This window comes from Zootoca vivipara, chromosome 9 (genome assembly GCF_965207765.1).
Source record: "Zootoca vivipara chromosome 9, rZooViv2.hap1.1, whole genome shotgun sequence".
Taxonomy (NCBI): Eukaryota; Metazoa; Chordata; class Lepidosauria; order Squamata; family Lacertidae; genus Zootoca; species Zootoca vivipara.
In genome coordinates, this window is record NC_142592.1 from 32,869,344 (window position 1) to 32,893,950 (window position 24,607).

At 40.9% G+C, this 24,607-nt stretch overlaps 1 protein-coding gene across 1 annotated transcript in view; it reads left to right on the forward strand.

Moving 5' to 3' along the window:
- Positions 1-24,607, forward strand: part of TMTC2 (transmembrane O-mannosyltransferase targeting cadherins 2) — a 184,278-nt gene that overhangs the window by 65,209 nt on the left and 94,462 nt on the right. The window contains exon 2 of the mRNA XM_035126826.3: positions 9,508-10,078. Coding sequence (XP_034982717.3) covers positions 9,508-10,078 — 571 coding nt within the window. The remainder of the gene's footprint in view (positions 1-9,507; positions 10,079-24,607) is intronic.

Below are 24,607 nucleotides of genomic sequence, written 5' to 3' on the forward strand. Positions count from 1 at the left end.
TTCTTCCATTCTATTTATATTTATATAATTTGTATAAACTAATTGAGTCATATTGCTGAGAACTCAAAATGCTTTTAAAGACACTTGGTGCTTAGTAACCTGAGGGGAAATGGCACAGCTAGCAATATAACCTTGGTGCTATAGATTCTTTTATTTTTTATTTTTGGCCTTAAGCAAAGGATGAATGGGAGCAATATTATTTTGCTCCTTTCTGTATTTCCAAAACACACCTTATAATGCAGATTCTAAAGCAGGGGTCAGCAAACTTTTTCAGCAGGGTGCCGGTCCAGTGTCCCTCAGACCTTGTGGGGGCCGGACTTTTTTTGGGGGGGAGGAATGAACGAAGTCCTATGCCCCACAAATAACCCAGAGATGCATTTTAAATAAAAGGACACATTCTACTTAATGCTGATTCCTGGACCGTCCGTGGGCTGGAATTAGAAGGCGATTGGGTCAGATCTGGCCTTAGTTTGCCTACCCATGTTCTAAAGTGATGTGGATCCTTGGAACAATCCCTTAAATGGAAGTTGTATGCTATTTAGGCTTGCTCTTGAAGACCAAACAGATGTTAATATTTCCTCATTTACTATGCATAGCATGGTACATTTCATGGCAAAACCATAACATTGATTATCCATAACTAGTTTGTCAAATTCTAGAGCTGTGTGCAAGCAGTGCAGTCAGCGGGTGAATTTCATTAGCTGTCCTCTGATGTAAGAACATGATTATTATTATTTTCCTTTTGCAGATCCAAAATTGTACATAATATAAATAGTTCTGTAGATGATTTATGTCCCAGTCTTCTACTGCATGTTAATGTTAATGCTCTCTCTGAACTCAAGTAATGAAAAGAAAGGAGAACTACCGGTACTCCTTGGCTCATGTTCTTATGCACATGGCACCCCAAATACTTTCACAATCTCATCCAGACATTCAGCACTGGCATTTAAATCCTGGCATTCCAGGCTTTTGATTCTAAGACTAGATTAGGCATTGATCATTGTAAGGGTGACTCCCTACAGGGAGCCAGGCCCCATCATCCTGACGTCCACCTCAAGTACAGAGAGCACCAGTGGTTCTGAAGCAGCCAGAGGGGGAGGAAGAGACTCGGAGGGGGGGGGGGAAATCAGAGTGAGGAACAATGGGAAAGTTTGGGGGTGGAGAGATGCAGACAGGGGCTTAGGGATGTTGGAGAGCCAGGGCCCCAACTGCTCAGGGAGGAAACTGAAAGGGCATCGCTCCTTCCGGCACAAGAGGTAAGGAGAGCGCCACAATGCCGGTCAAGGGGGCAGTGTTTTGGGGTGCCCCGACTACTTTGCTGGCGTACAAAGAGACGTACGTCATTGCTGGATTCTGATTCGGGATGAGAGGTCGTGTTTTAAGCTGTCTCTACACGATTGATATCACCATTGATGTCTTTTATTAATTTATGAGCAGAGGGCGATGTTTATGTTGCAAATTTATTGTATTGTATGTTGTTGGTTTTTTGTTTTGTTTGTTTTTTGTAGTTTATGGCTGTTTTAAATTTGGAGGTTTAAGTACATATATGTTGGTATGGGAAATTGTTGTGTGATGGGCCAATGGCCGTATTAAATATCAGTCAATCAATCTCTACACGGTAAATAATTAGCACAATAAATGTCTTTGAAGACAAACTGGACTCAAGTGGAGTTACTCTAGAGTAGCCACGATGACCCTCTGACAATCATAAATCAAAAGGTGCTGAAAACAGAATCTCCATAGTGAAGTTTCTACTTAAAACATCCAACTTGTGAATCGGGGCCATTGCATAGTATGTGGACATCCAGTGGTGTTCCACTTCTCAGGGAACACTCCCTCAGGATTGTGGGTGCCTGCTGCTGCAGCGTAGACATGCAACATCACACACATGCCTATGGTTACCTGGAGTAGCACCTACCATTTGAAACTGCATCTCTCTAGAAATAGCATGCGGCAACTATTTTATGGTTTTGAGCAGGCTAAAAAGATTTCTTTTTACTGAAGCATTCCTGGAAGGCTGATATTGATTCGTTATACTGTTCACTTGGGCTCTCTAGAAACTACGTTTCTCTGAATTTTTAATGGTATTTGTTCTTTGAAAATCATTGGAGTACAATTCCCTTTGGCTCCAGCTGGCATGGCCAATGGTCAGGATGATGGGAGTTGTAGGCCAATAACATCTGGAAGGCATTATGTTAGCTATCTCTGACTTAGATCTGCAGGTCTCCTTAGAAACACGTTTGAATAAAATTGTTTGCAGTATCAGCAGGAGTTGCCTCCATACGTAGGTCTTTCACCCTAGAACAAAGCAACAGATGCCCTCACCCTATGTATATTTTCTACTTGGGTTCCAGGTGTCTTCAAATCTGGGCCCCCTCCATTGGTAATAATATCCAGGTCAGGAAATCGGAACTGCTTCTGCCACATAGTTCTTCCTAGAATAATCTTGATGACAGAATCTGAGAGATTGCAAATATCATTTTACATTGATTTAAAGAAAGTAAAGCCTAAAGTAGAATTGTGGCTTAGTTTCAAATCTTAGCATGGCAAGAGCACTGAGAGTCAGTAAATACTTTGTTAGAGCCCTGAAATGGTAAGTTCCCTACTGATACAATCCCAGTTCTCTCCGCTTGCTACTCCCTACTGATACAATCCCAGTTCTCTCCGCTAGTGTAAGAGACGGACCAAATAATAATAATAATAATAATAATAATAATAATAATAATAATAATAATAATAATGGAGAAATGAAAGATTCTCAATGGCTTAAGAGCTGGTCCACTTGTCCCTTTAGATATGTGTCTGCTAACACTAGGGAAAATTCTTTGAAGGTGGTCCACTACTAGTTTTAACCCCGCCCATATTATAAGATCTGGTTCCCCCTTATGCTGGTGGAGTTGTAAAGATCGAGGAACATTTTGGCATATGTGGTGGGGATATAGCTATGTACAGAAACAGGTTGTAGAGATGATTGGCAGTATTTTTGGCAAACAGGTCACCTTGGATGCCAAGTTATATCTCCTATCCATTTTTTGATGATGCCAGTGCTGACCTTACTTCTTAACAATTGATTCTATATTTCAAGGGTGGAGGGGCACATCTGTTTATTCTGTGGATCTGTGGTTTAAAAAAAGTCATGTTCATTGCCATTTCCAAAAAACTGACTCATAAAATATGTGCCACCAGGAGTGATGTGGGACCCCTCTGACATAGTTTCTTTGTGGTTTATATGACCAAGCAATCTCTTGGTTGGCACATTCCCATTAGAAATGAATTTATTTGGCAACATTCAAGAATATTTTGTACGTTTGGTACAAATACACATCTTGTATTCCACTATGGAATATATTTTATGCCATTCATTCCTTTTTATTATCTTGTAATTTTATTCTTCCTGTTTTTGTTATTACTTTGTGCTTGATTGTTTGCTTGTTTGGACTTTTAAAAAAATTGTAAAATGCTACTAGAAGCTCTTACAATATTAAGAATGCTGAAAGTTCAACATTGCTGAGCTTATGGGCAGCATTATTATGTTTCTAGGGGCTTTCATTGACTTCTAAACATCAGATTCTAATAACACTTCCCTGCCAAGGTTAATGTATTTAGCTCCCCCCCCCCCCTTTACATATAGTTTACTGTAAAAAGTAAGATAATTGCAGTTGAGTCTCCTGGTGGATGCTTAAACATATGTTTAGAAAGGTGCGGTGGAAATTATTTTTCAATGTCATATATCTGAGCTGTATCCCATTTTATGTACCCTGTAGTGATTAGGAGTTAATTGAACTAACATAAATGTTACACCATTACAGCAAGGTAAGTAAACCGTTATTTGTTTTTGGGAGAGCAATAAATTAAGTTTGATGACTCTTTTGTCATGCATCTATGCTGGGCAGCAGCATTAAACTCAAGTATGATCAGACCCAACTGTACTAATGACATAGTTTCTTGCTCATGCAGCATCTGAAAGAAACCCTGAAACTACTTGTGGAACTTTTGATACCAGCAATGCCACTTTTGAGAGAGAGAGAGAGAGAGAGAGAGAGAGAGAGAGAGAGAGAGAGAGAGAGATTGGACCACTCTAGTGATATAATTTGGATCAGTTTAGGGTTATAGGTTTAGTAAGTGGGTATCATCATCTCTCTCCTTTCAAGCAACTTTGTCCTGCATCATTGAAACATACACTTTCTCTCATCAATTTCGGTAGACAGTTTTATAGAGAGCGGATTGCACTTACCCCTCTGGTTAATAGGAGGCACAGACTGCTGTTATGCACAAGTTGAATTAACTCTAACATCTGAGTCGTAAATGAAGATCTGTCTCAAGGCAAGCAAGGGATGAAGGCTGGAGTGGGAATGCAGCATTTTTCCCCCTCTTGACACTTTCAGCAGATAATTGGTCCACGGAATCGCAGAACTGAAAGTGGATAATCTATTCTAGTCGCAACATACCTGTATCTCCAGTGGTAGATGTCTGCTTGACCTTACTCTGAAACTTGCCCTGGTGTCACCTGGCGCCTTTCTTCCTAAGGATGCTGTACTGCTGCAATGTTGTTCTTGCATTTTTGGAAGCTTTCCCTCCCCACCCCCCAATATTGGCTATTGTAGAAAGTGAGGTGAGGAAATTCTCAGGATATCCACAACTTCAGGTAAAATTTCCTATGGGCTTGCCCTGGTTTTCTGTTTTGCCCACAGAAGTAGGCCAAAGACTACAAAATTATTCCTAATCTCTATGAAGTGTTATTTTTTGAAAAAAATGTGAGCCAGCTACATGCACTATGCACAAATATCGTCACTTCAGTATTCCATAAATAGATTTCTTATTTTGGTAGGGAAATAAGGAAGTCCTTTGCCTTGACTTTCAATCTTTCCCCAATCTTTCCTTTAGCCATTTTGACAATACAAGATATGTTTAAAAATACAAGCCATTAGTGATATTATGAGTAAGCCACAGATTCCCCCTGGGATGCGCAGAATGGGCAGGCATTAAAACATAAAGGGGTAGACTCCTTTATTGAGCCTGCAAATGTTATCTGTGGCTGACAGAAAAGTGCCAGTTGTGCTGGAACTATGACAAATGGCTCTCCTTGTGACACTTTTGCCTTTCAGATTTTTGTTTTAAATGCCCATTAGTAATGCTGGAATAATGACTGGAATCTGAAGATAAAATCTTCGTGAGAAAACTAGGTGATAGTAGTGATCTAATGTTTGCTGGTTCCTTTAACCCGGATTCTTCCTGCAGCAGTTAACCACCTGAAATATTGTGCAGATAGTGTTTGTAGCACTTGCTAAGGTGTTAAGGAAACTGCTTCAAACATTGCTTTTGATTTGGCCAACGAACATTTAATAGGTGAAATAAACCTTCCCACGATTTGTTCTTAGTTTCTTCTTGAATTTTTCTTTTTATTTGGGGAGGAAGGGGGGGGGACACTTGATCACACCAGCACAGCTGAAAGTAGTAAGGTTCAGGTGTTGCAAGCACCCTCTTAATTGAGATAGCAGCGTTTACCGTTCGATGCTGTAGTTGTTCAGTCTCCAAGGCTTTTCTGGTAACTGCTCCAAGGAATAACTTCCCTCGCATGCATCATTCTAAAGGAGATATGACGAAACTGTGGAGCTCCATATGTTCTTGGACTGAAACTCGCATTATCCCTGACCATTGGCCCTGTTGGCTGGAGGTGATGGGAGTTGGAGCCCAACAACAACAACTGGAGGGTGTCAGGTTAGTCTCACCTGCTTTAAAGCCTAAATAAGTTGGTACCTTTTTATTTTTAGTTGGAATTGATTTAGTATTGTGACTTCCCCCAATTCTCTTCTAATACAGGTGTGTGTAGGGGGTGTTTTACTTTCTAGACACCTAACTGTAAGCAATCACTGCATTTTTATAACATTTCCTTGTTCATTTATTGTCTTTTTAAAAGTAGTTCCAGGTATTTCTCTCTTCTTTACTCCCCTCCCCACTTTTTTCTTTTTTAAAAGGAGTAATAGAGTAGTATTGTTCCCAATAAAATGACTTTGTTCCCAATGAAATGACTGCTAGTTACCACAAAACAGAAACCCCATATAGATGCTAATCTTGTTCTAGGGCAGGAGTCGGCAAGGTTTATCTTGCCTGGGCCGGATCGGTCCCGTGGAGATCCCTCCGTGGGCTGAATCATGCGTGCGCATGAGCAACCGTGCATTTGATTTTATTTTCAGCATCTGTGCATGCGTAGATGCAATTTCCTGCACTGAGGAAGAGAGTCCCCATGCCACACTGTACCAGTTTAGTGCAGCACGCGAGTGGGCAACTCAGTTCAGGGGTGGCTCGTGGGCTGGTCAAACGACCTCCATGGGCCGCTTCCGGCCCATGGGCCTTAGGTTGCTGACCCTGTTCTAGGACATGGATATTAAGTCTCTAAAAAGTATGCTCCTGTGTACTGCCTCAGACCTAGAGAGCAGCCACTAGAGTACACCATTCCCAGAATCTAACAACAAATGTATTTTTGTAGACAAACATCCACTTTTGTTCAAAAGTTTGGATACATGGTTTAGAATACTGTAAATGTTTTCCTTCTTAAATGTAGCTTCAATAAAGTTTAGAGTAGGAAACTAAGTAACTGTTTGAATAGTAAAACAATTGAATCTGCTTAGTACCGATACACAGTTATACTATGTGCAAGCCCATCAATTACATATTGGTTGAATGTGGTTCCTTCTACATGCAAAAGCATGCTTTCTGCTACTGAGCTGTGACCCGTTGCATAGTTTTAAGTGGAATGGAATTTTCATGAAGTTTCCGCCAGCCATCACCGTAAAACTGAAGAGCCTCAACAGACTTAATGCAAAACCTATTTTCTTCTACAAGGTATCTCAGCCTTATGAAACAAATTCCTGTGCAACCTTCATCCAGGGGAGGGGAAGTAAAACAAGGCATAGGAATCTCTCTGGAGAAGCTACTCTTATTTGATGTTTTTTCTTAGATGGAGGAAGATCAATCAAACCAGGAAAGCCACTGAGGCACCTAAATGAACTCTAGCCAACCAGCTGCAATACCTATATCTGGCCATTATTTGTGTGGTGCTGCAGTGCAGTAAACCTGTGTACAGGTGGCGACCATTTCATGTTCCTTGCACGTGTTCGCGGAGCATGCATTAGCTTGCCTCGTCCTGCTATGAGGAGATTCTGCCCTCATCCCGGGTCCAAAAGGACCTATGCGTTGGTGAATTGTGGAGAAGAGACCAGCTGCCAAGTCACAATTCCCAGTTGTAACAAAGCAGCATTCTCTTCCCTCAGCGAGACCTTGAGGAAATCTGCCCATGGTAGGGTCTCTCTTCTAGGATACCAGCAAATGGGCCCTACCATGTGGGCAATCAAATAGGTAGAAGAGAAGAAGGGAGTGGGATGTGTCAGGGGATGTTTTTTGCTGGCATGCTTTCAAATTGCTAGGTTGGCAGGAGCTGGGACAGAGCAATGAGAGCTCACCCCGTTGCGGGGATTTGAACCACTGATCTTCTGATTGGCAAGCCCAGTGATTTAGACCACAGCGCCACTTGCATTTTTTTTTTTAAGTCTGTTGGAAATGTTTGCCTAATTTTGCGAAACTTCGGAAATGAATCCTTTTAATTCTCCTGGTTATATTTTCTAGTCCTGTGAAGTTCATTAGCATAATGAACTATGTTGCCTCAGTGTAGACTTTCTGGAAAGTGAAGTCTTCCATCATTAAAGGCCACTCTTGTTTGGCTGTGGTAGTGGATTGGAGGCAGCCCTTGATTGTTTTCAGCATCCCATTCATTGTCTCTCAGTCTGGAAACTTGTGTTTCAGGATATGAGATCACAAACAGAAGATTCTGATGTCAAATTAAATAATGATGGGGCAATAAACATACTAGAAATGAAGATTTTGTTTGCCCCCCCCATTTCCATTTCTAATAATAGTTAAGTGGAACTAGAAATGGAGGCAAAGTTCATAAACATCCTCAGCAAAAATCAAAATAAATATTTTACTGACCTCAATCTACAGTATATGCAAACCAAAAGGATCTACATATAACAAAAGTTTCTTAAAATGTTACAGCAATGTACTTTAGACAATGGAACTGCCAAGATTTGTATTAGTATGTTTTTGCAGAACAGTGGTGTATTTGCAATGTCAGCAAATTCAACAATGGCCGCATTTTTTTCTATTTGGAGCAAACCTGCTGAAAGCAATCCATTTATATGTAATGCTCTTTTTTTAAAAAGGCAAAAAGGATTGGTAGTAATGTGTCTGAGGATCTCTGATGTTTTCTTTCTTTCAGTTTCTGTTGCATCACTGCAGGAATGAACTCTGGTCATAAAATGTATAGCTACATCTGAAATTTTGAATAAATCTGTTTTCCCATTAATTCAGTTTGCAAAAAGTGGGATAACATCCCTTTTGTATCTTCTTTGCCAACCTAAGCCCTATATCAGCCACCCCATTTGTAAGATAAAGTTGTCCAGTGAAACACATGGCTGTATTGTGTATGTGTTTGTGCTTAATTGATACATATCCTTTTAGTGATTTACCTATAGACCTGCTAATAGAGAGATATTTGCAACTAACAATTGGGAAGGGAACCCAAGTTTAACAACTTTGCATCCAAACCAGTGTGTAAAATGTTACATGTATGTGTATAAGCTCACACCAGGAACAGATTTCTTTTATGCGAAAATAAACACATGCACAGAGAGATTCCATTTCTGTTTCATTTCAGCTGGTATAATACAGTAGCTGAGGAAACTGAGTTTATACCTATGTCATTACCTGTTCGGAAGCTGCTATGGAAAATATGGGGTTAGAAGGGACAAAATAAAACAGTCACTTTGAATTTATGGAACTGGCTACCAGCAAAACTTAACTTCAGGTCCCTGTGAAATGCACAGACTTTTAGCCACCTATACTTGGTCAAACATGGGCTGCAGAATTATCTTTATTAGACAGATTTGTTGTGTCTGTCAAGGAATTTCTCTGTGGATTAAAAATTTGCATATATCTGGTAACTTTGTGTAGGTATTGCTAGTTCATGTCAGCAAATTTAATTCCATCATGTAAATTAAAATAGGTGTGCAAAAGGCCAATTGGGGTTTTAGTTTGGAACTGGTAAGGAACTGCTAGTTTAAGCCACACTTTTTTTTTGTCAGTTACTCATATTTCTTTTACATTTTAATTATAACCCATCAACTCATAAGTGATTGCTTCTGGGTTAGACTCAGATGAATGTCATTGAAGGGTGTTTTAATTTAATGGATCCAGCACAACATCTGTTTCTAAGGTTTTAAAAGCCAATTTATATGGAAATTTATTGTAGCAAAAAGTCAATAGAAGAGATACTTCTAACACTGCTTGTACTGCAAAGTATGAAATTTTAAGAAGTGGAATAGCTCTGATATTACATATTTTTTGTGCTAATTTGGAAAAAGAAGAAGAGAGAATGTGCATTTAATTTACTAATCTCGACTGTAGTGGTCATGTAGTCTGATTCTTTCTGTGTTTGCTCTTATTTTTTAGCCGAGCTATCAAGACAAACCAGGATCTTCTTCCTGAAACGCCATGGACTCAGATATTCTACAATGACTTCTGGGGCACTCTCCTTACTCACAGTGGGAGTCACAAGTCGTATCGACCTCTCTGTACGCTCTCTTTTCGAATTAACCATGCTATTGGAGGAATGGACCCTTGGAGCTACCACCTTGTAAATGTCCTCTTACATGCTGCAGTCACAGGTCTTTTCACAAATTTTTCCCGAATATTGTTTGGTGATGGATATTGGACCTTACTGGCTGGCTTGCTGTTTGCTTCGCATCCCATCCACACTGAAGCGGTGGCAGGAATTGTAGGAAGGGCTGATATTGGAGCTTGCCTTTTCTTCCTGCTTTCCCTAGTCTGTTACACTAAACACTGCTGCACAAGGAACTACTCAGAAGGAACCTGGGGCTGGATCTTGGGTGCAGGGCTATGTGCCACTTGCAGCATGTTGTGGAAGGAGCAAGGAGTGACTGTTCTAGCAGTTTCGGCCATTTACGACGTCTTTGTATTTCATAGGCTAAAAATGCACCAAATCATTCCTGCTGTCTATAAGGTAAGAACTGTGGCTCGGATGTATCAATTTCTGCACCATATTGACGAAGTGCGTTTATCTAAAAGAATAAAGAATCACTTCAATCCTGCCATATTTAAAAAACAAAACACAGGTGCCTTATGGTCGAAATATAATTCAATTCATTCCACAGTGGTTCTTCTTAAAGCTGGCACCTGACATTTCCACCTTGCTGTGCTTGGTGTTGCCCACTAAATGCTTCTTGGGCAAGTATTATTGTTGACTTGCTCTAACAGTTTGCTTTCCAATGATTGGGGGTGTGTGCACATTTTTGTCCTGTAATAATTGACTTTATTAATCACTGATTCTATATAGCACTGGTTCCCAGTTAGCTTAGTACCGCAGACCCTCTGTTTTCGAAAGCCAAACCTTGGATCTCCTACTTTTGAAAATGTTGATATCTCTATGGTAGTTTTTGTCATGTGAAAGATGCCACGGTCCCCCTGGGTGGGTTACATGGACCCGCTGGGGTATAAACATATGCCCTCTCTCTCTCATAGTGTCTTTGCATGTTCCTGTTTGATTTTAATCAGATGACTGACCCAGATTGCGTTTACTTGTTCACGGCAACTTGAATGTGAGCAAGAACCATGGTTCTGCACAGTAATTTAATCAACCCTAACGTATGGTGTAAACCACAGAGCCTAGGGCTTGCCGATCAGAAGGTCAGCAGTTTGAATCCCTGCGATGGGTTGAGCTCCCGTTGCTCAGTCCCAGCTCCTGCAACTGGAGCAGGACTGGACCTAAAGGTCAGGGGTCTCTTTAACTTTAATGTGTGTTGTGGGGTGGCATATTTAATCTTGAATTGTGTATATACAATGGAGCTCTCACAGAGCCGCTTTGCAGTGGGTATGCTTGAAGCCACTCACTATGATGAAAAATGTTAAGCTGGCCAGAAAAATAGGCAGCTGGCCTTGTGCCTAAAGGTGATATGAACTGATCTTCAACCTAATGTGGGGTTATCTCAAGATGTAACACTCTTAAAAGAGATACAAAATGTTTTTAAAATGTTTTTCTTACTTTCATTTTTATTTTTAAATATAAATTGAAAAGAACTGTGTTTGCACCTCAATATTGTGCAAGATTGGCTTGAAGAGTGTGTTGACTGGACTGAGGAAAATACTCTATATTGAAGCTTTCTTCAATAGCTTCCCACAATTTCTACTAGTGTGTTAAGTAGATTGCTTGTAGTTAGATTGATTTGCCAGGTACATGTAACTTGTGTATCCCATCATTCTGCATGTCAGCAGCGAGATCTGTACAAATTATACTAAAACATTAATGTGGAGCCAAAATTCAGCCAGGAAATGAGATTTGAAGAGGGTTGTAATTATAGAAACTATGCAAATTCAGAGGCCTAATTCTTTTGCAGTTGCAATTCCCAGCCTGAGAACAGGGCCATTAATCAACTTTGCAGATTGCACTATTCTGTCCAATTAGTACTACAAAGCTAATTTAAGCCTTTGTGCTTTGCCTTTGAAAAAGGTGGGGGAATGGGGCAGAGGCCATGGCAATATTTTGATTTAAAATGCATTGAAACTAGCTCTTTATTGGATATGTTATTAATTCAGTAGTGCTAAATGCCTAGTGTTATATGTTCAAGTCACTGTTGTAGAAATTATCTGATCTGAATGCACACCACGTAGTGTTAGGAAATGCTACCAAACAACATGCCATTATTATGAGTACCGTTAGGTCAGGAACCATGCTTTCCAAAATGTGAATTGAAAAAGTTTCTTTCCTTATTATTATTTTAAATGGTAAATGTGTAATTCATACGGAATACGTTTCCAGTTATCTGTAGCATTAAATGTGTCACAAATGTGATCATGCAGTCTGTTATTGAATCTGGTGTTATACCCTCAGTGTCATAGCATATTTAATGAAATTATATGGCAGCTAATTTTAGTTGTGGAAACCTAATGCTCTAAGAGTGACACGGCTAAAATTTCACCTTAAGTTTGAACTGGGGGGGTGAGAATCACACATTCACTTTGAACTAAAGATTACTTCAAGTCCACAGTTTCCTTCTTTTTTCTGCTACTCCAGAAGTTACATTTCTCAAAGGAAAGGGTGTGTTTAAAAGTATAGAATCAACCTTGCCTAATGAAACTCTGCAAGGTGGTATCAGAAAAATAATCTAGAAATATCATTGCAATTTTGGAATGCCTAGTTGAGTTGTAAGATTTGTTGCAGCTGCAGCAAATTGGCTAGAGTGGAACAACGTGCTCAACTCAGATATTTAGGATAGTATATCACAATATGATAAATGAAATGTTTAACCTTATTCATTCACTTTTTTTTTTTACACATCACACCATATAGCTTTTCTGGCTGTTTTTTTTTAAACACAAACATTAACAACACAATAATCATTAAAGATCAAGCACTGTTGTATAAAATCCCCATAGCATTTGGGTAAATTAGCTTTTTAAGAATGACATTGGGGATTTTTCAGTCTTCATTTGTGACACTACCCATCGATGCTCCTGAGCTCAAGGGGTTCCTATGCAACACAACACAACACTCTGTAATCATAATTAGAAAACGACTGTGTCCTAGCAAAAATTAGTTCCTAACAACCTGCTCTGTAGTAAATGATTGTTAGATTTAGAATGTGGCCTGAGCTCTTGCCAATTTTGCTATCTACGCATAAGTGATTGGAGACAACTGTGCGCACACAAGTGCACTAAACTGTTAAACTTGGCCTTTGTTTGTCTTGTGGATTCTTACACTTTGAAGGGCTAAATAAAAGATCGGGACCACAACCGATTACTCCCTTGTGGAGTCCCTTCATTCAGGGTTATTCAGCTGAGAATTAATTTATCCACCATTTATATCTCATTATAAACGTGTGAAAGTCTGAACAAATATTTGCATTTGTTTGTGGCCTGCAGCTTCCTTTCTTTTAGAGAACAACAGGTGCTCTCTAAAAAACAAAACCATGGTTGGTACTTAGGTCAAATGTCTGGAGCAGGTTCTTTCATGATTATTCATCTTTTGAATACTACTACTGCTGCTGCTGCTGCTACTAATAAATTTTATTATTTATACCCCACCCATCTGACTGGGTTTCCCCAGCCACTCTGGGCGGCTTACACCAGCAGCTGGTGCTTTGCTACATAGCATAAGTGGCAGTTCTCTACTCAGTAAACCAAACGTTCGATAGGAAAAGAAAGCAAGGATAGAGAAAGGGAGTGATAAAGAATTGGTATCTATAGTCTCAGTACAAATCTAGCAGTGCAATTTCTTAATCATGCTAAAGTAGGTAGAAGGGTTGTAGGCTGCTGTGGTCCCCTCCCTCTCAGTTAAATATCTTAGCATTGTGTCTGCACTACTAAACATGATTAACACAAGAGGGCCCTAATTTAACCAAGTGAATCGGGTTTGCAGGAACCTGGTTCACATTAGCTATGGTTAATGTTGGCAATGCTGCAATACTACACCGTGGCTAAATATGACATGGTTAGGAAAGAGGGAAGTTAAGAAATTGCTTTCCAACTTTGGGACATAGATTAGACATGGGCTTCTCATTCACAATCATTGCCATTTGGCTTGGAAACTTCTTGTGAAAAATGGAGCAATGGAGAATTTTCAGGATTCTTTTTAAGCCATATGGGAAGTCTCAGCTCTTTATTGTTACAGTTCTGGGCATTAAGGACATAAGAAGAAAGTTTTGGCAAGACTTTCTGGGGGAAACTATTCTGTTGTTGTAAGGCGAGGGGAAGTTCAGCAGAAACCAGGAATAGTTTTGGCTTGACAAATCCAGTTCAGCATGTCAAGTCAAATGTTACTCGAGTTGGCTTCTGAATACATTGGAATTGTAGTTAAGAAGAGCCTGCTGGATCAGGCCAATGGCCCATCTAGTCTAGCATCCTGTTCTCACAGTATTCAACCAAATGCCCTTGGATTAACCCCTTAAGCAGGATATGAGTACTCTCCCCTCCTTTGATTTCCTGCAACTAGTATTCAGAAGCTTTATTGCCACCAACTGTGGAGCCAGAGCGTAAGCCATCATAGCTTTCAGTGTTTCGGGTTGTTATGCATGATATACTACTGTAGTATAGTTATAGTGATACAAATTGCAATTACTGTAGATGGTTGATTTATAGAAGGCAGGTATTACACAACTGGAAGGAATAACTCTGTACAGAGCTGTGATGATTATTCCCCTGTTATTATATTATTTGTCTAAAATATTTAAATACCACTTCCTAAGGTGGTGAAGAATAAAGCCATCAAATGCAAAGCAACAATTCAATGCACCATATCAAAATGGTAATAACTGACCACTCAACTGATATTAAAGAGCAGGGAAAGCTGGAGCAAATAGAAATGTTTTAACAACTGGTGAAGACTCACCAGCTTAAGTGTCTGATGAATTTCAGTGGGAAGCTCATTGCATAGCTTTGGAGCCACTGTGCTGAAATGCCAGACAAAGCTCTGAAGGTTGTGTGGCATAATATCTTAGTGAAGAAGGAGGTCCATAGTTGAAAAGGGGTGGAGAACTTCAATCCCCCAAGCACTCTATACCTTTTTATCTGGCCAACACCACTCTCTCAAATCCACACCTGAACTTTCCTCTAGTGCTTTGGCTTGCTGGAACATACTCCTGAAACATAATGCCTGTTGCTTGCCTAGAATAGATTGTGTATAGAAACTGCTTTTTGAATGGCAAGAATGTTACCTACTTTACAAGACCCATTGCTCCACCCACTGTTTGTCTCTTGCCCTTCTTACCACTTTGCCTGGGAAGAAAGTTTCCCCATCACTGGGTTTCAGTTTCGAAATTAGTCACAGAACTGATGCAGAAGACCACTCTTTTTGGTAGTGGAGATGGTATGAAATGCCACCCTGAACCATGTATTTCATGCTCTGTCCACACAGAGTTGGTTCTGATGATTACTAGAAAGTGGGCATGTTCTGTTGTGGCTGCCCCAATTGCGAAACATCTGCACCCAACATCTTACCCGACATCTGTTTTATATAGTTTAAATGAGCAGTGAAGCTTATTTTAGCACTGCGTTTGCGATTTAATTTTGCGATTTAATTTTAATTTTAATTTGCGTTTGCGATTTAATTTAATAGTGTATCTGAAGAAGTGTGCATGCACACGAAAGCTCATACCAAAATATAAACTTAGTTGCGATTTAATTGTTATGCTGTTCATTTTATACTTTGATTTTAGCTTGTTCATTTTTTGTATTTTTGCTGTATTTCAGTGCTCTATGAGTTTCTTTGTTTTGAAGAAAGCCTTTCATCCCCCCCCCCCCGTAGTTAGGTTTTTCTTTTACATTTACATTTCATTTTTTCTGTTCTGTGTATTTTATTGACATTTTATGTAAGCTGTTTCTAACCCACCCTCTCTTAGTTTTAGATAGGGTTTTAGAACTGACAAAAATCCTTTCTCATTATTAAGTTAACAAGAATTAGTACATAGTTTATCATATACAATAGTAATCAAATCTTGAAATGAGTTCACTGGTAAGGTAATCAGCTTATTCTGTGAAGGGTATATTAATATTTTCTATTACACATTTGCCCTTTATGACAAGGCATAAGCATAATGTTGTCAGAAACTCAAACCTTAAGTAACAGAAAAGAAGCAAAATCATTTGAATGTCCTCTAGAGTTTCCCTGGGGTGCAATTATTCTTTGAGGCATGAGGGGAGAATATAAGTTTTCATGGGGATTTGTACAGATGGTGTTAAAGGTTGCTTGTCATGTTGACTTTACATGCCAATTGCCAACTTCAAGAACAGTATGGCTTATTCTAAGGCACATCTATTCTCCAGGGTAGTGGTGGACTTGTCACATGCATTCAGATGAATTTATCCCCTTCTCAATGTATGTTGCCTTTTAGATGACTGACACAAAATGTTGCATGAAAGGACAACCTTAAGGAAACCCAAATTTTCAAAGAGCTTGCATTTGACACAAATTAGTCCAAAGTATATTTGGAAGATCCTTTCTAGCGATATTTGGCAACCAGTTTATATAATTCACAGAAAAATCTTCATTGCTAGACTCTGGATTATTTTAAGTGGTGTTAGTGTGTGTTAGACTAGATGGTGGGTGATCTTTTAAAAAAATAAATAAATCTTGACCTTTCTCAACAGTCTGACCCCATCTGACACTTCTAAGCTTGATTTTGGGTTAGCATGCAACTCCCAGTTGTATTCTGCACTTTTGCGGATTTTGTGGTGCGGTTTCAGTGTGTGCATTGTAAGGAATTTTGTGTCAGCAGTTTGTAGTTGCATAGTGGCCTGGAAGGTTCCTGTGACCTTGCTTTCTAAAGTTAATCTCTATGGCTCTTAAAGAGCACCAGATGGTTTCTCTATGCTCTGCTGGGTTTCTAAGCCCTGCGATGAAGAGAAAGGACAGGAATGCTACGGAGTTCTTGCACTAATACCTATTTGTGTTTCTGATTTAGCCTGTTTACCACTTCTCTTGAATGGCTGTATGGTTTCCACTCATGCCTGCTTCCGGTCTGCCTTCAAATGAACAGCTTATACAGAACAGTCAGGTTGCTGCAATGCTGCAGGCCTACACCCACTTAAATATAATTAAGCCAATTGTCTTCCTCAATGTTCTGAGATGTGGTGATCTTAAAAAAAAAAAAAGTCCAGTGCAATATCTATTTTTTGTTAATCCCTTAATTGTACTAGAGGTCAAAAATCAGCAAATCTGTCATGGCATGTGTCAGAGGTGGTTGCGGCTACTCTTGAGTAAAGACGCTTCATTCCATCTTGTCTTTCAGAGTTTTATTGTGCATATTATTTTCAGTGCAAAGATACCAGCAAACATGACTGCTTAGTCCGTGTCAGAACCCCACAATGGCTTCTTCCAGGTTTTCACCCAGCATAAAAGCCTGGGCACTCCAAAGTGCCGCCCCCTGGCCCTACGGGTGGGCGTGCGCCTCAATTCTGACGTCGGAGGGAACGGTCTCCTTTCTGGCGGCCCTGTGTCCGACATCTCTCCAGACTCCTCCTCCCCTGGCCATCTCTCACAGCGGCGCTGAGGCTCTGATACCTGACAGAGCCCTCTCTCCTCCCCGCTCACTTCCTCATTCCTTTCTCCTGACTCGCTGCTCGTGCTGACACTGGGTGAGGAGCTTGTTAGGATGTCAGGGGGCGGCTCTCTGTAGGGCGTCCCCCTGACAGCATGCATAGCAGGTGTTCCATTATGTTGGCTATGATGGAGGTAACCAATGTGGTGCTCTTAGAATGTTGCCGGACACCTGCACTTACTACCCCCAGCAGTGGTCAGGAATGATGGGAGTTGTCTTCCAGCAACATATGGCGGCCTCTCCATAGGTTATGGTGATTCCTGCGAATTTATGCTCATCTTCATCCCTTAGCCAGTAATGGGAGCACTGAATCCATGCCAAGCAAGTATGATTGCTGGCTGTGAAGTTTATTGTAGCGATCTATTCAGTTTCTGAGTCTTAGCGATATTTTTTTACCTGTTAATATCCTATATGTGTTTGTATTAGGATCCGTGCTACGTGTGCAAACTTATTATTATTATTTACTACAGTGGTACCTCGGGTTACAAACACTTCAGGTTACAGACACTTCAGGTTACGGACTCCGCTAACCCAGAAATAGTACCTCGGGTTAAGAACTTTGCTTCAGGATGAGAACAGAAATCGTGCTCTGGCGGCGCGGTGGCGGCAGGAGGCCCCCATTAGCTAAAGTGGTGCTTCAGGTTAAGAACAGTTTCATGTTAAGAACGGACCTCCAGAACGAATTAAGTTCTTAACCAGAGGTACCACTGTATTGCACAAGCAGGAAAGTTTATATTCAGATTAATATCCAGCAGCAATTCAGGTTTCATTGATGCTGCTAGCTCTTTCCTTGCTGGCATTTTCAGAACTTGACCTGTGGAAGTTGGAACATCTGATAAAACACCACACATCTCTTCCCAGCAGGCTCGCAAATGTTGAAAACCTACCCAGGGAATGATGGACAGCTTGATGAAAGTACTTCAGCTAGAGCATGATGCTTAAATGAGGCAGAATTCCCATTAGGCACATACCTTTAGGAGCTAATACAATTACTGCAGTTTGTGGCGCAAGTTGTCTAATCTCATGAGTTTGGCTATTAGCAAAGAGGGGTGGATGCACAATGTCCTTAAGAGTGGCAGCATCGTCAGCGTAATTTAGCACACACCGATGAGCTGCAGTAATTGCAAAAGACCATGTCAGGTCAGAGTCATTGCTCTAGATCATTAAAGTGAGTTGGTTTTACACTAGCCATCCGTTAACTGATTACAGCATATAATTATTACAAAAAGCTGAAACATAGGCAGATGTAGTGGTTCTGACATCACTACAGAATTTAACTGGCGAATTGATGCAAGGTTAAATTATCTTCCATCCCTATCGTGCTGAGGCACACCTAACAAGATGAACTATGTTAAGGGTTGTAGGTTGCATGAAAATAGATTTAGCTGTTAGTCATTGTCTTGCTTTTATTGATTAGCTCAAGATGTCAATCTGACAATATATTCCATGTGATTTATTATACGCTGGTAACATTAGTGTATAATCTTTTGGCATATATTGTCTGGAGTAAATGATGCATGCTTTATTCAGATTGTGGGTTTGTGTCTTAAGCTGATCCTAGAAGATGAATAGAAAAATCTATGAATCTATAATATCAGTCAGTTGTGGCTTACAGGTGTGACTAGTATTTTTTTTAAAAAAATGCTGGGGAAGTAACTTTGGGAATTACAATATCCTTTTAAGATCAGTGTTTGAAGAGACACCATATTTGAAAGGTGTTTTTTGCGTTCCTGGAATGGTATGATAATTTGAACAAACTGATAAAAGGGGACCCTTATAAGCAAGTTTAATATGGTTATAATGAATTTATTGCAATACATGCATCATTCAGATTAGCAAATTGCCAAATGCTAAAAGGAATCTGTCTGTGGATGAATTTAAACACAGGGTAAGATAATGTTGGGATAGCAATGGAAATCACTGCATAAGTCAACTAATGTATCTCATGTCATTAAATATAATGAAAATCTACCATGTTATTAGATAGGAAATAAAAGTATGAACAAATGTACTTCCTCTCTGTCATTTGCAACCCCTTTTGCATATCTTCATAATCCTATCCATATGTCTACTTATGCCCATTCTACCTGAAGCTGAGAGTGAGCAGGGATTGACTGCTAGTGTAAGTTATCAGGAGAAAAACATTGGTGATTCCCAGAAAACCAAAACAAACTATTGTTCACATGCACTTGGCTTTTCAGTTGGAATATTTCCTTAAATAAGAGTTTTCCCAAAACTAGTCTTATTCAATGTGAAAATTAGAAATGCTTTCCTGATAATTTTCAAGGGCAGGACACCAATTATTGCCTGGAATCCTGGGAATCTTGGAAATCTCCCAGCTTCATTCACAAGAGATAAAGATATTCTTAGTGTGCATATACAGGAATGTCATTGCTGCACACTTCACTAGATAGATAGTGGATGTAATTACCATGAGTAGCCACCTGTGCTGTGTGAGAGGCAGCTGGTCAGTGCTATAACTTTAGTAAGGTGTCAGTTGGAAGCCCACTCCACCTGTTAATTACCCTTTCCCCTTGTGGGTCTCCTTTGTCTGTTCTCTAAATAGAGAAACACAGATGTTTGTGTACATTTTAATTAAGTGCAGACCTAGTATTAAGTGCTATGGTTTAAGTCTTAAGATGCCCACTTTTATTTTGAGAAGAATGTGCTGCCACCTGTGCAAGCTGAAAATCTAAATATACCACAATTTACATTTATTATACTTGGGTATTCAAGACTCTAACACTACTAATTAGCATTTAGATGGTTCCTAGGTAGTAATTTTGTGTGCCTCTCTCTTTCTTATTTCAAGTAACTTCTGACCCTCCCTTTTTTCTAACTTTATTCCACATATCTATATCATTACCTTTACCTTTACCTTTATCTTTCTCTCTATCGATTATCTATCTATCTATCTATCTATCTATCTATCTATCTATCTATCTATCTAATCAGGCTTCCTCAAACTCAGCCCTCCAGACGTTTTTGGCCTACAACTCCCATCATCCCTAGCTAGCAGGACCAGTGGTCAAGGATGACGGGAATTGTAGTCTCAAAACATCTGGAGGGCCGAGTTTGAGGAAGCCTGATCTATACCTTCCCCCTAGAATTCTGGATTGTCTCCTTTAATGCTGACAGGAAACATGCTGATTGCAATGCATTTATAGATTTTTAAAGAAATAATTTGAACCAAGCCATCTGGTATGATGGGAAATTGGAACAGGATATCAGAAAATCGCATTCTGAAAGGGAGTATATAGTGCAGGCATCCCCAAACTTTGGCCATTCAGATGTTTTGGACTACAATTCCCATCTTCCCCAACTGCTGGTCCTGTTAGCTTCCCATCTTCCCCAACTGCTGGTCCTGTTAGCTAGGGATCATGGGAGTTGTAGGCAAAAACATATGGAGGGCCGCAGTTTGGGGATGCCTGATATAGTGGCTTTGCTTTGATTGGCAAGAGGAAGGTTATACAAATTGGATGACCGTTTGTATGGGGTGGGTCAGAGGGAATGTGATCCTTCTTGCTTTACCTGGTTCTCTCCATGGCTTTTGATACCATCAACCATGGTATCATGCTGGACTGTCTCTGCAGGTTTGGAACAAGAGGCAGGAAGTCCATTCCTACCTATGAGAGTATCTTGTATCCGAGAGTATCATTGGGTGACTGCATTTTGACCCCCTGGAAGTTATGCTGTAAGGTGTCACAAGGCTCCATCTTCTTTTCCCCATTGTTGTTTAACATCTATATGAAGTGATAGGGAATGGATTTGGGATGGAGTGTCATTAGTATGTTACAGTTGAACCAGGGCCGTCTCTAGGCCTGGGCTGGGTGGCGCAATGCGCCAGGGCGCCTGGCCACCAGGGGGCGCCCAGCTTTGGCGGACCGCCGCTGCGCGCTTACCCAGCTACCGTGCACCTCCAGCCACTCTCACTTCTCCCTGGCGGCGGGTGAGTCAAGCGCTCAAGAGCGGCAGTTCCCAGTGCCGGCACCTCGGCAAACTAAAAAGCCTCTTCCACGCGTCCCTGGCTGGCTTCACGGCGCACTGGCTCCGCCCTTTCTTTCGCTTCCCCAGCAGGGCTGGCGAGCGCTTCCCTCTCTGCTCCGCGGTGAGGTGGAGAACAGCAGTCATTTGGGAAAGGGAGGGAGGAGGAGGCAGTAGCCTGAAAACGCCTTCAAGGTTCCCCTCTGTGGCGCCTGGGGGGCTCCCAGGGCCGTGGCAGGAAGAAGCACCCCTGACGGGACTTGCGGAGGCGCCCCTGGAGGTTCGGGACCGGAGGCAAGCGCAGCCCTCCTGCTTCCGCGCTGCTACTGCTTAGGGAGTGAGCGCTGGAGGAACCTTTGCACCACGGCACTAGATGTGCTTAGGACGGCCCTGAGTTGAACTGAGCATGGCTGTGCATGTTCTGAATTGGTGCTTCTATGGGTGGTGGACTGGATGAGAGCCAATAAGTTAAAATTAGTAACTGAAGTTCAATAAGATGGAGTGGCTGTGGATGGATGGTTTCTAATTCCAGGAGTTAGGATAGCTGCCTGATCTGGTCAGGTCTGCATACCCTCTGAAGAAACAGGTTCATAGTCTTTGTCGCCAAAGGTTCAAACCTTTCCCCATCTTTGACTAGTGTTCCAGGTAAGACCATTTCTGGACAGGCATAGGATGGCCACCTTGTTCCAGGCATAGGTAACCTGAATATTTAATTATCATAAGGTGTCCTGTGTGTGGCTGCCAGATAGAGCACATCACAGTTGGTTGTTTCAGTGCACAACGCAGTGGCTAGGGGCACTGACAGGAGTGACCTAGCATGCACATATGATTTTTCTTTTGAAAGAACAGGCTGTTAATTTGCTTTTGAGCCCAATCTTAAGGTACTTATATCTGATTCTGAAGTTTACAAAACTTGGAACCTGGATATACTTTCCCCCAATATACTCCTGCCTGTATGTTAAGGCTTTCAGATGAAGCCTGTCTGGTCTGCTAAGGTCAACATTGTAGCAACTGGAGGGAGGGCTTTTTCCATTGTGGCTCCACCTCCATGGGAACACCTTCACTCCAAAAACAAAGTAATCACCAGCGTTGGGAAGCCATGTAAGATGGGGACACAGTGGTCTTCAATCACACCCAGTTATGATTGTGAGAGTTTCCCCTCTTGAAATTCTTGGTAGTAGCTATTTTTGTTTGTATTGTTGCTGTTTAATGTTGACATGCAGTGTGATTTTACAGTAGAAATACTTGTGCACTGCTCACATTTTTTTGTTTACATGGATAAATTCTAAATTTGGAGGGCCTCTCTCATTATTGGGTTCTCTCTGCCCCTCATGTAGGTTTTGAAGCTATGTAATGCTGTCTGCAGTAGGTTGCAGGATTTATTAAACCAGGTTGTTGAATCAAAATAAACAATTTCCTGTTATATTTTGGCCTTGGGAAGAGAAGAGAATGCTTCTAAGCTGTAGCAATAGAAGAAGCAGTGGTTCACACATAGAAAATTCACTATAAATGAGGCAAAGCAAAAATCACAGAGAATATCATTAGGATATCCTGGGGCACAGACAGAACTTTCTCTGTCAAGGTGTGTTTCCCCACTGCCCTGTTTTCCACCCAGCACCATAAATCATGACTGAAACTGTGTTCTTCTAGATGCCAATATTTTACAACATCCAGAGTGTTCTTTCTGCTTCATCTGGGCTGGTGGATAATGCTTCAAAATACATATTAGGGCAATAAAAAAGGTAAAGGCAAGGTACAGGACCCCTGGACGGTTAAGTCCAGTCAAAGGTGACTATGGGGTTTGGCGCTCATCTCGCTTTCAGGCTGAGGGAGCCGGCGTTTGTCTGCAGACAACTTTCCGAGTTTACCTTTTATTAAGGCAATATCTTTATTAGTAGGAATTGTATTGGCAACTTGGCTGCCATTTTGCAGCCTCCACAGTGGCCTGGAGTTGTTTCAAGGCATTTGGAGCGAGGGCAATGATTTTTGCCACAAAACAGGGAGTGGATATAAGGGGGGGAAATTCTATGAAACTTTTTTTTTTTTAAGGTGGGTGAGAAAAAGAAAAACCTTGGAATATTTCTCAGAAAAGTGCCTCCTGGGAAATTTCTTCTCAGCTCCCCCCGAGGAAGAGTGCATGGGTGACCCCAGCTATGTCCCATGGGTCAGACAGCATGAGAAAATTCTCTTGGAAGGGAGCCAAAGCACATGTTTTGAGAGGTGGATATGTTTTCGAGTCAATATGATCTCATGCAGGCATTTTAAAAATGGTTGCATTCTGTAGTTTCAAAATGAAAACATGAGGAGTGCCCTCTCCTAGGTCAGATGCCATGACCTTCCTAGCAGCTTGGGCTGCTAACTGATTTTTAGCATCACAAGTATTGGAAAAGACCTTCTCTTCTCCCCTCTGCTTCTCAGCTTGCCCTTACAACCTTTTGCTTCCTATGCAAGCTTTCCAGCTCAGTCCCATGTTTGTGTATACATACAAGACTTCTTCGTCATAAAAGTCAAAGCACCAAACTACTCAGAGTGCTGCTTTCCATTTAGTTGGCCAATTACACTCTTGTTGTACCTTAGCCCCCCCCCCCTTGGGAACACGAGACAGTGCAACATAGTGCTGTCTGTCCCTTGGAGTTCACTTTTTTGAACCAAACACATTTCAGGTCGTTAGTGTCATTGGCCAGGCCACTCTGAGTGGTGGTGATGTGGGATTTTGATTGTCTGCTTAAACTGGGGTTAGTAGCTTTTCCTTCCTATGTTTTTTCTCTCAATTCCCCCTGCTTTATTGGATCCTGAATGTGCTTTATATATCTGCAAAAGAACAACCAGTCCAAAGTAAATATGTACTATAAAATTATTGTTTTTTCTAGGGAAATATAAATGCCAGTGTTTAGAATGTTGTCTCTGCATTTTATTTTTCTGGGAACCCCTCCTGGGTGAAGGAATGAAGGATGCTGGCATTTTTAATGAACTGTAGAGCTACTTATCTGCCCTCAGGCTGACTGCTGGCAACCTAGCAGCCATCTTTTCAGCCTTTCCTTTCCTCTAGAGCCAACATATTTCGATCTATTCCTGAACTATCCTAAATTAGGACATTACACTGGTATGAGGTAGTAAGTATACAGTGTAGGCACTCAGAGCAATGGAAGACTCAAAACTAACTTGTGCATAATGAAAATGATATTTTGGTCACAGTTTTGTTTTTGTTTTTTTAAGGGTAGTGTTGGTGTGAGTTTTAAATGAGGAATGGTATGTGTGTCAAATTCTCAAAGCCAAGATAGCACTGATCTTCACAACCAAGGTTAAAAGCTTTTGGCCTATCCCTCTGCATGAACTTAGTCTGAAGCTGCACATCTAAATACAGGTGGTAGAATGAACGGTGCCACTTCAGATTGCAGATGAGAGAGAACGTAACTTTTGAAAACTCCTTCGCATTTTACTTTTGAAACGCAAACTCG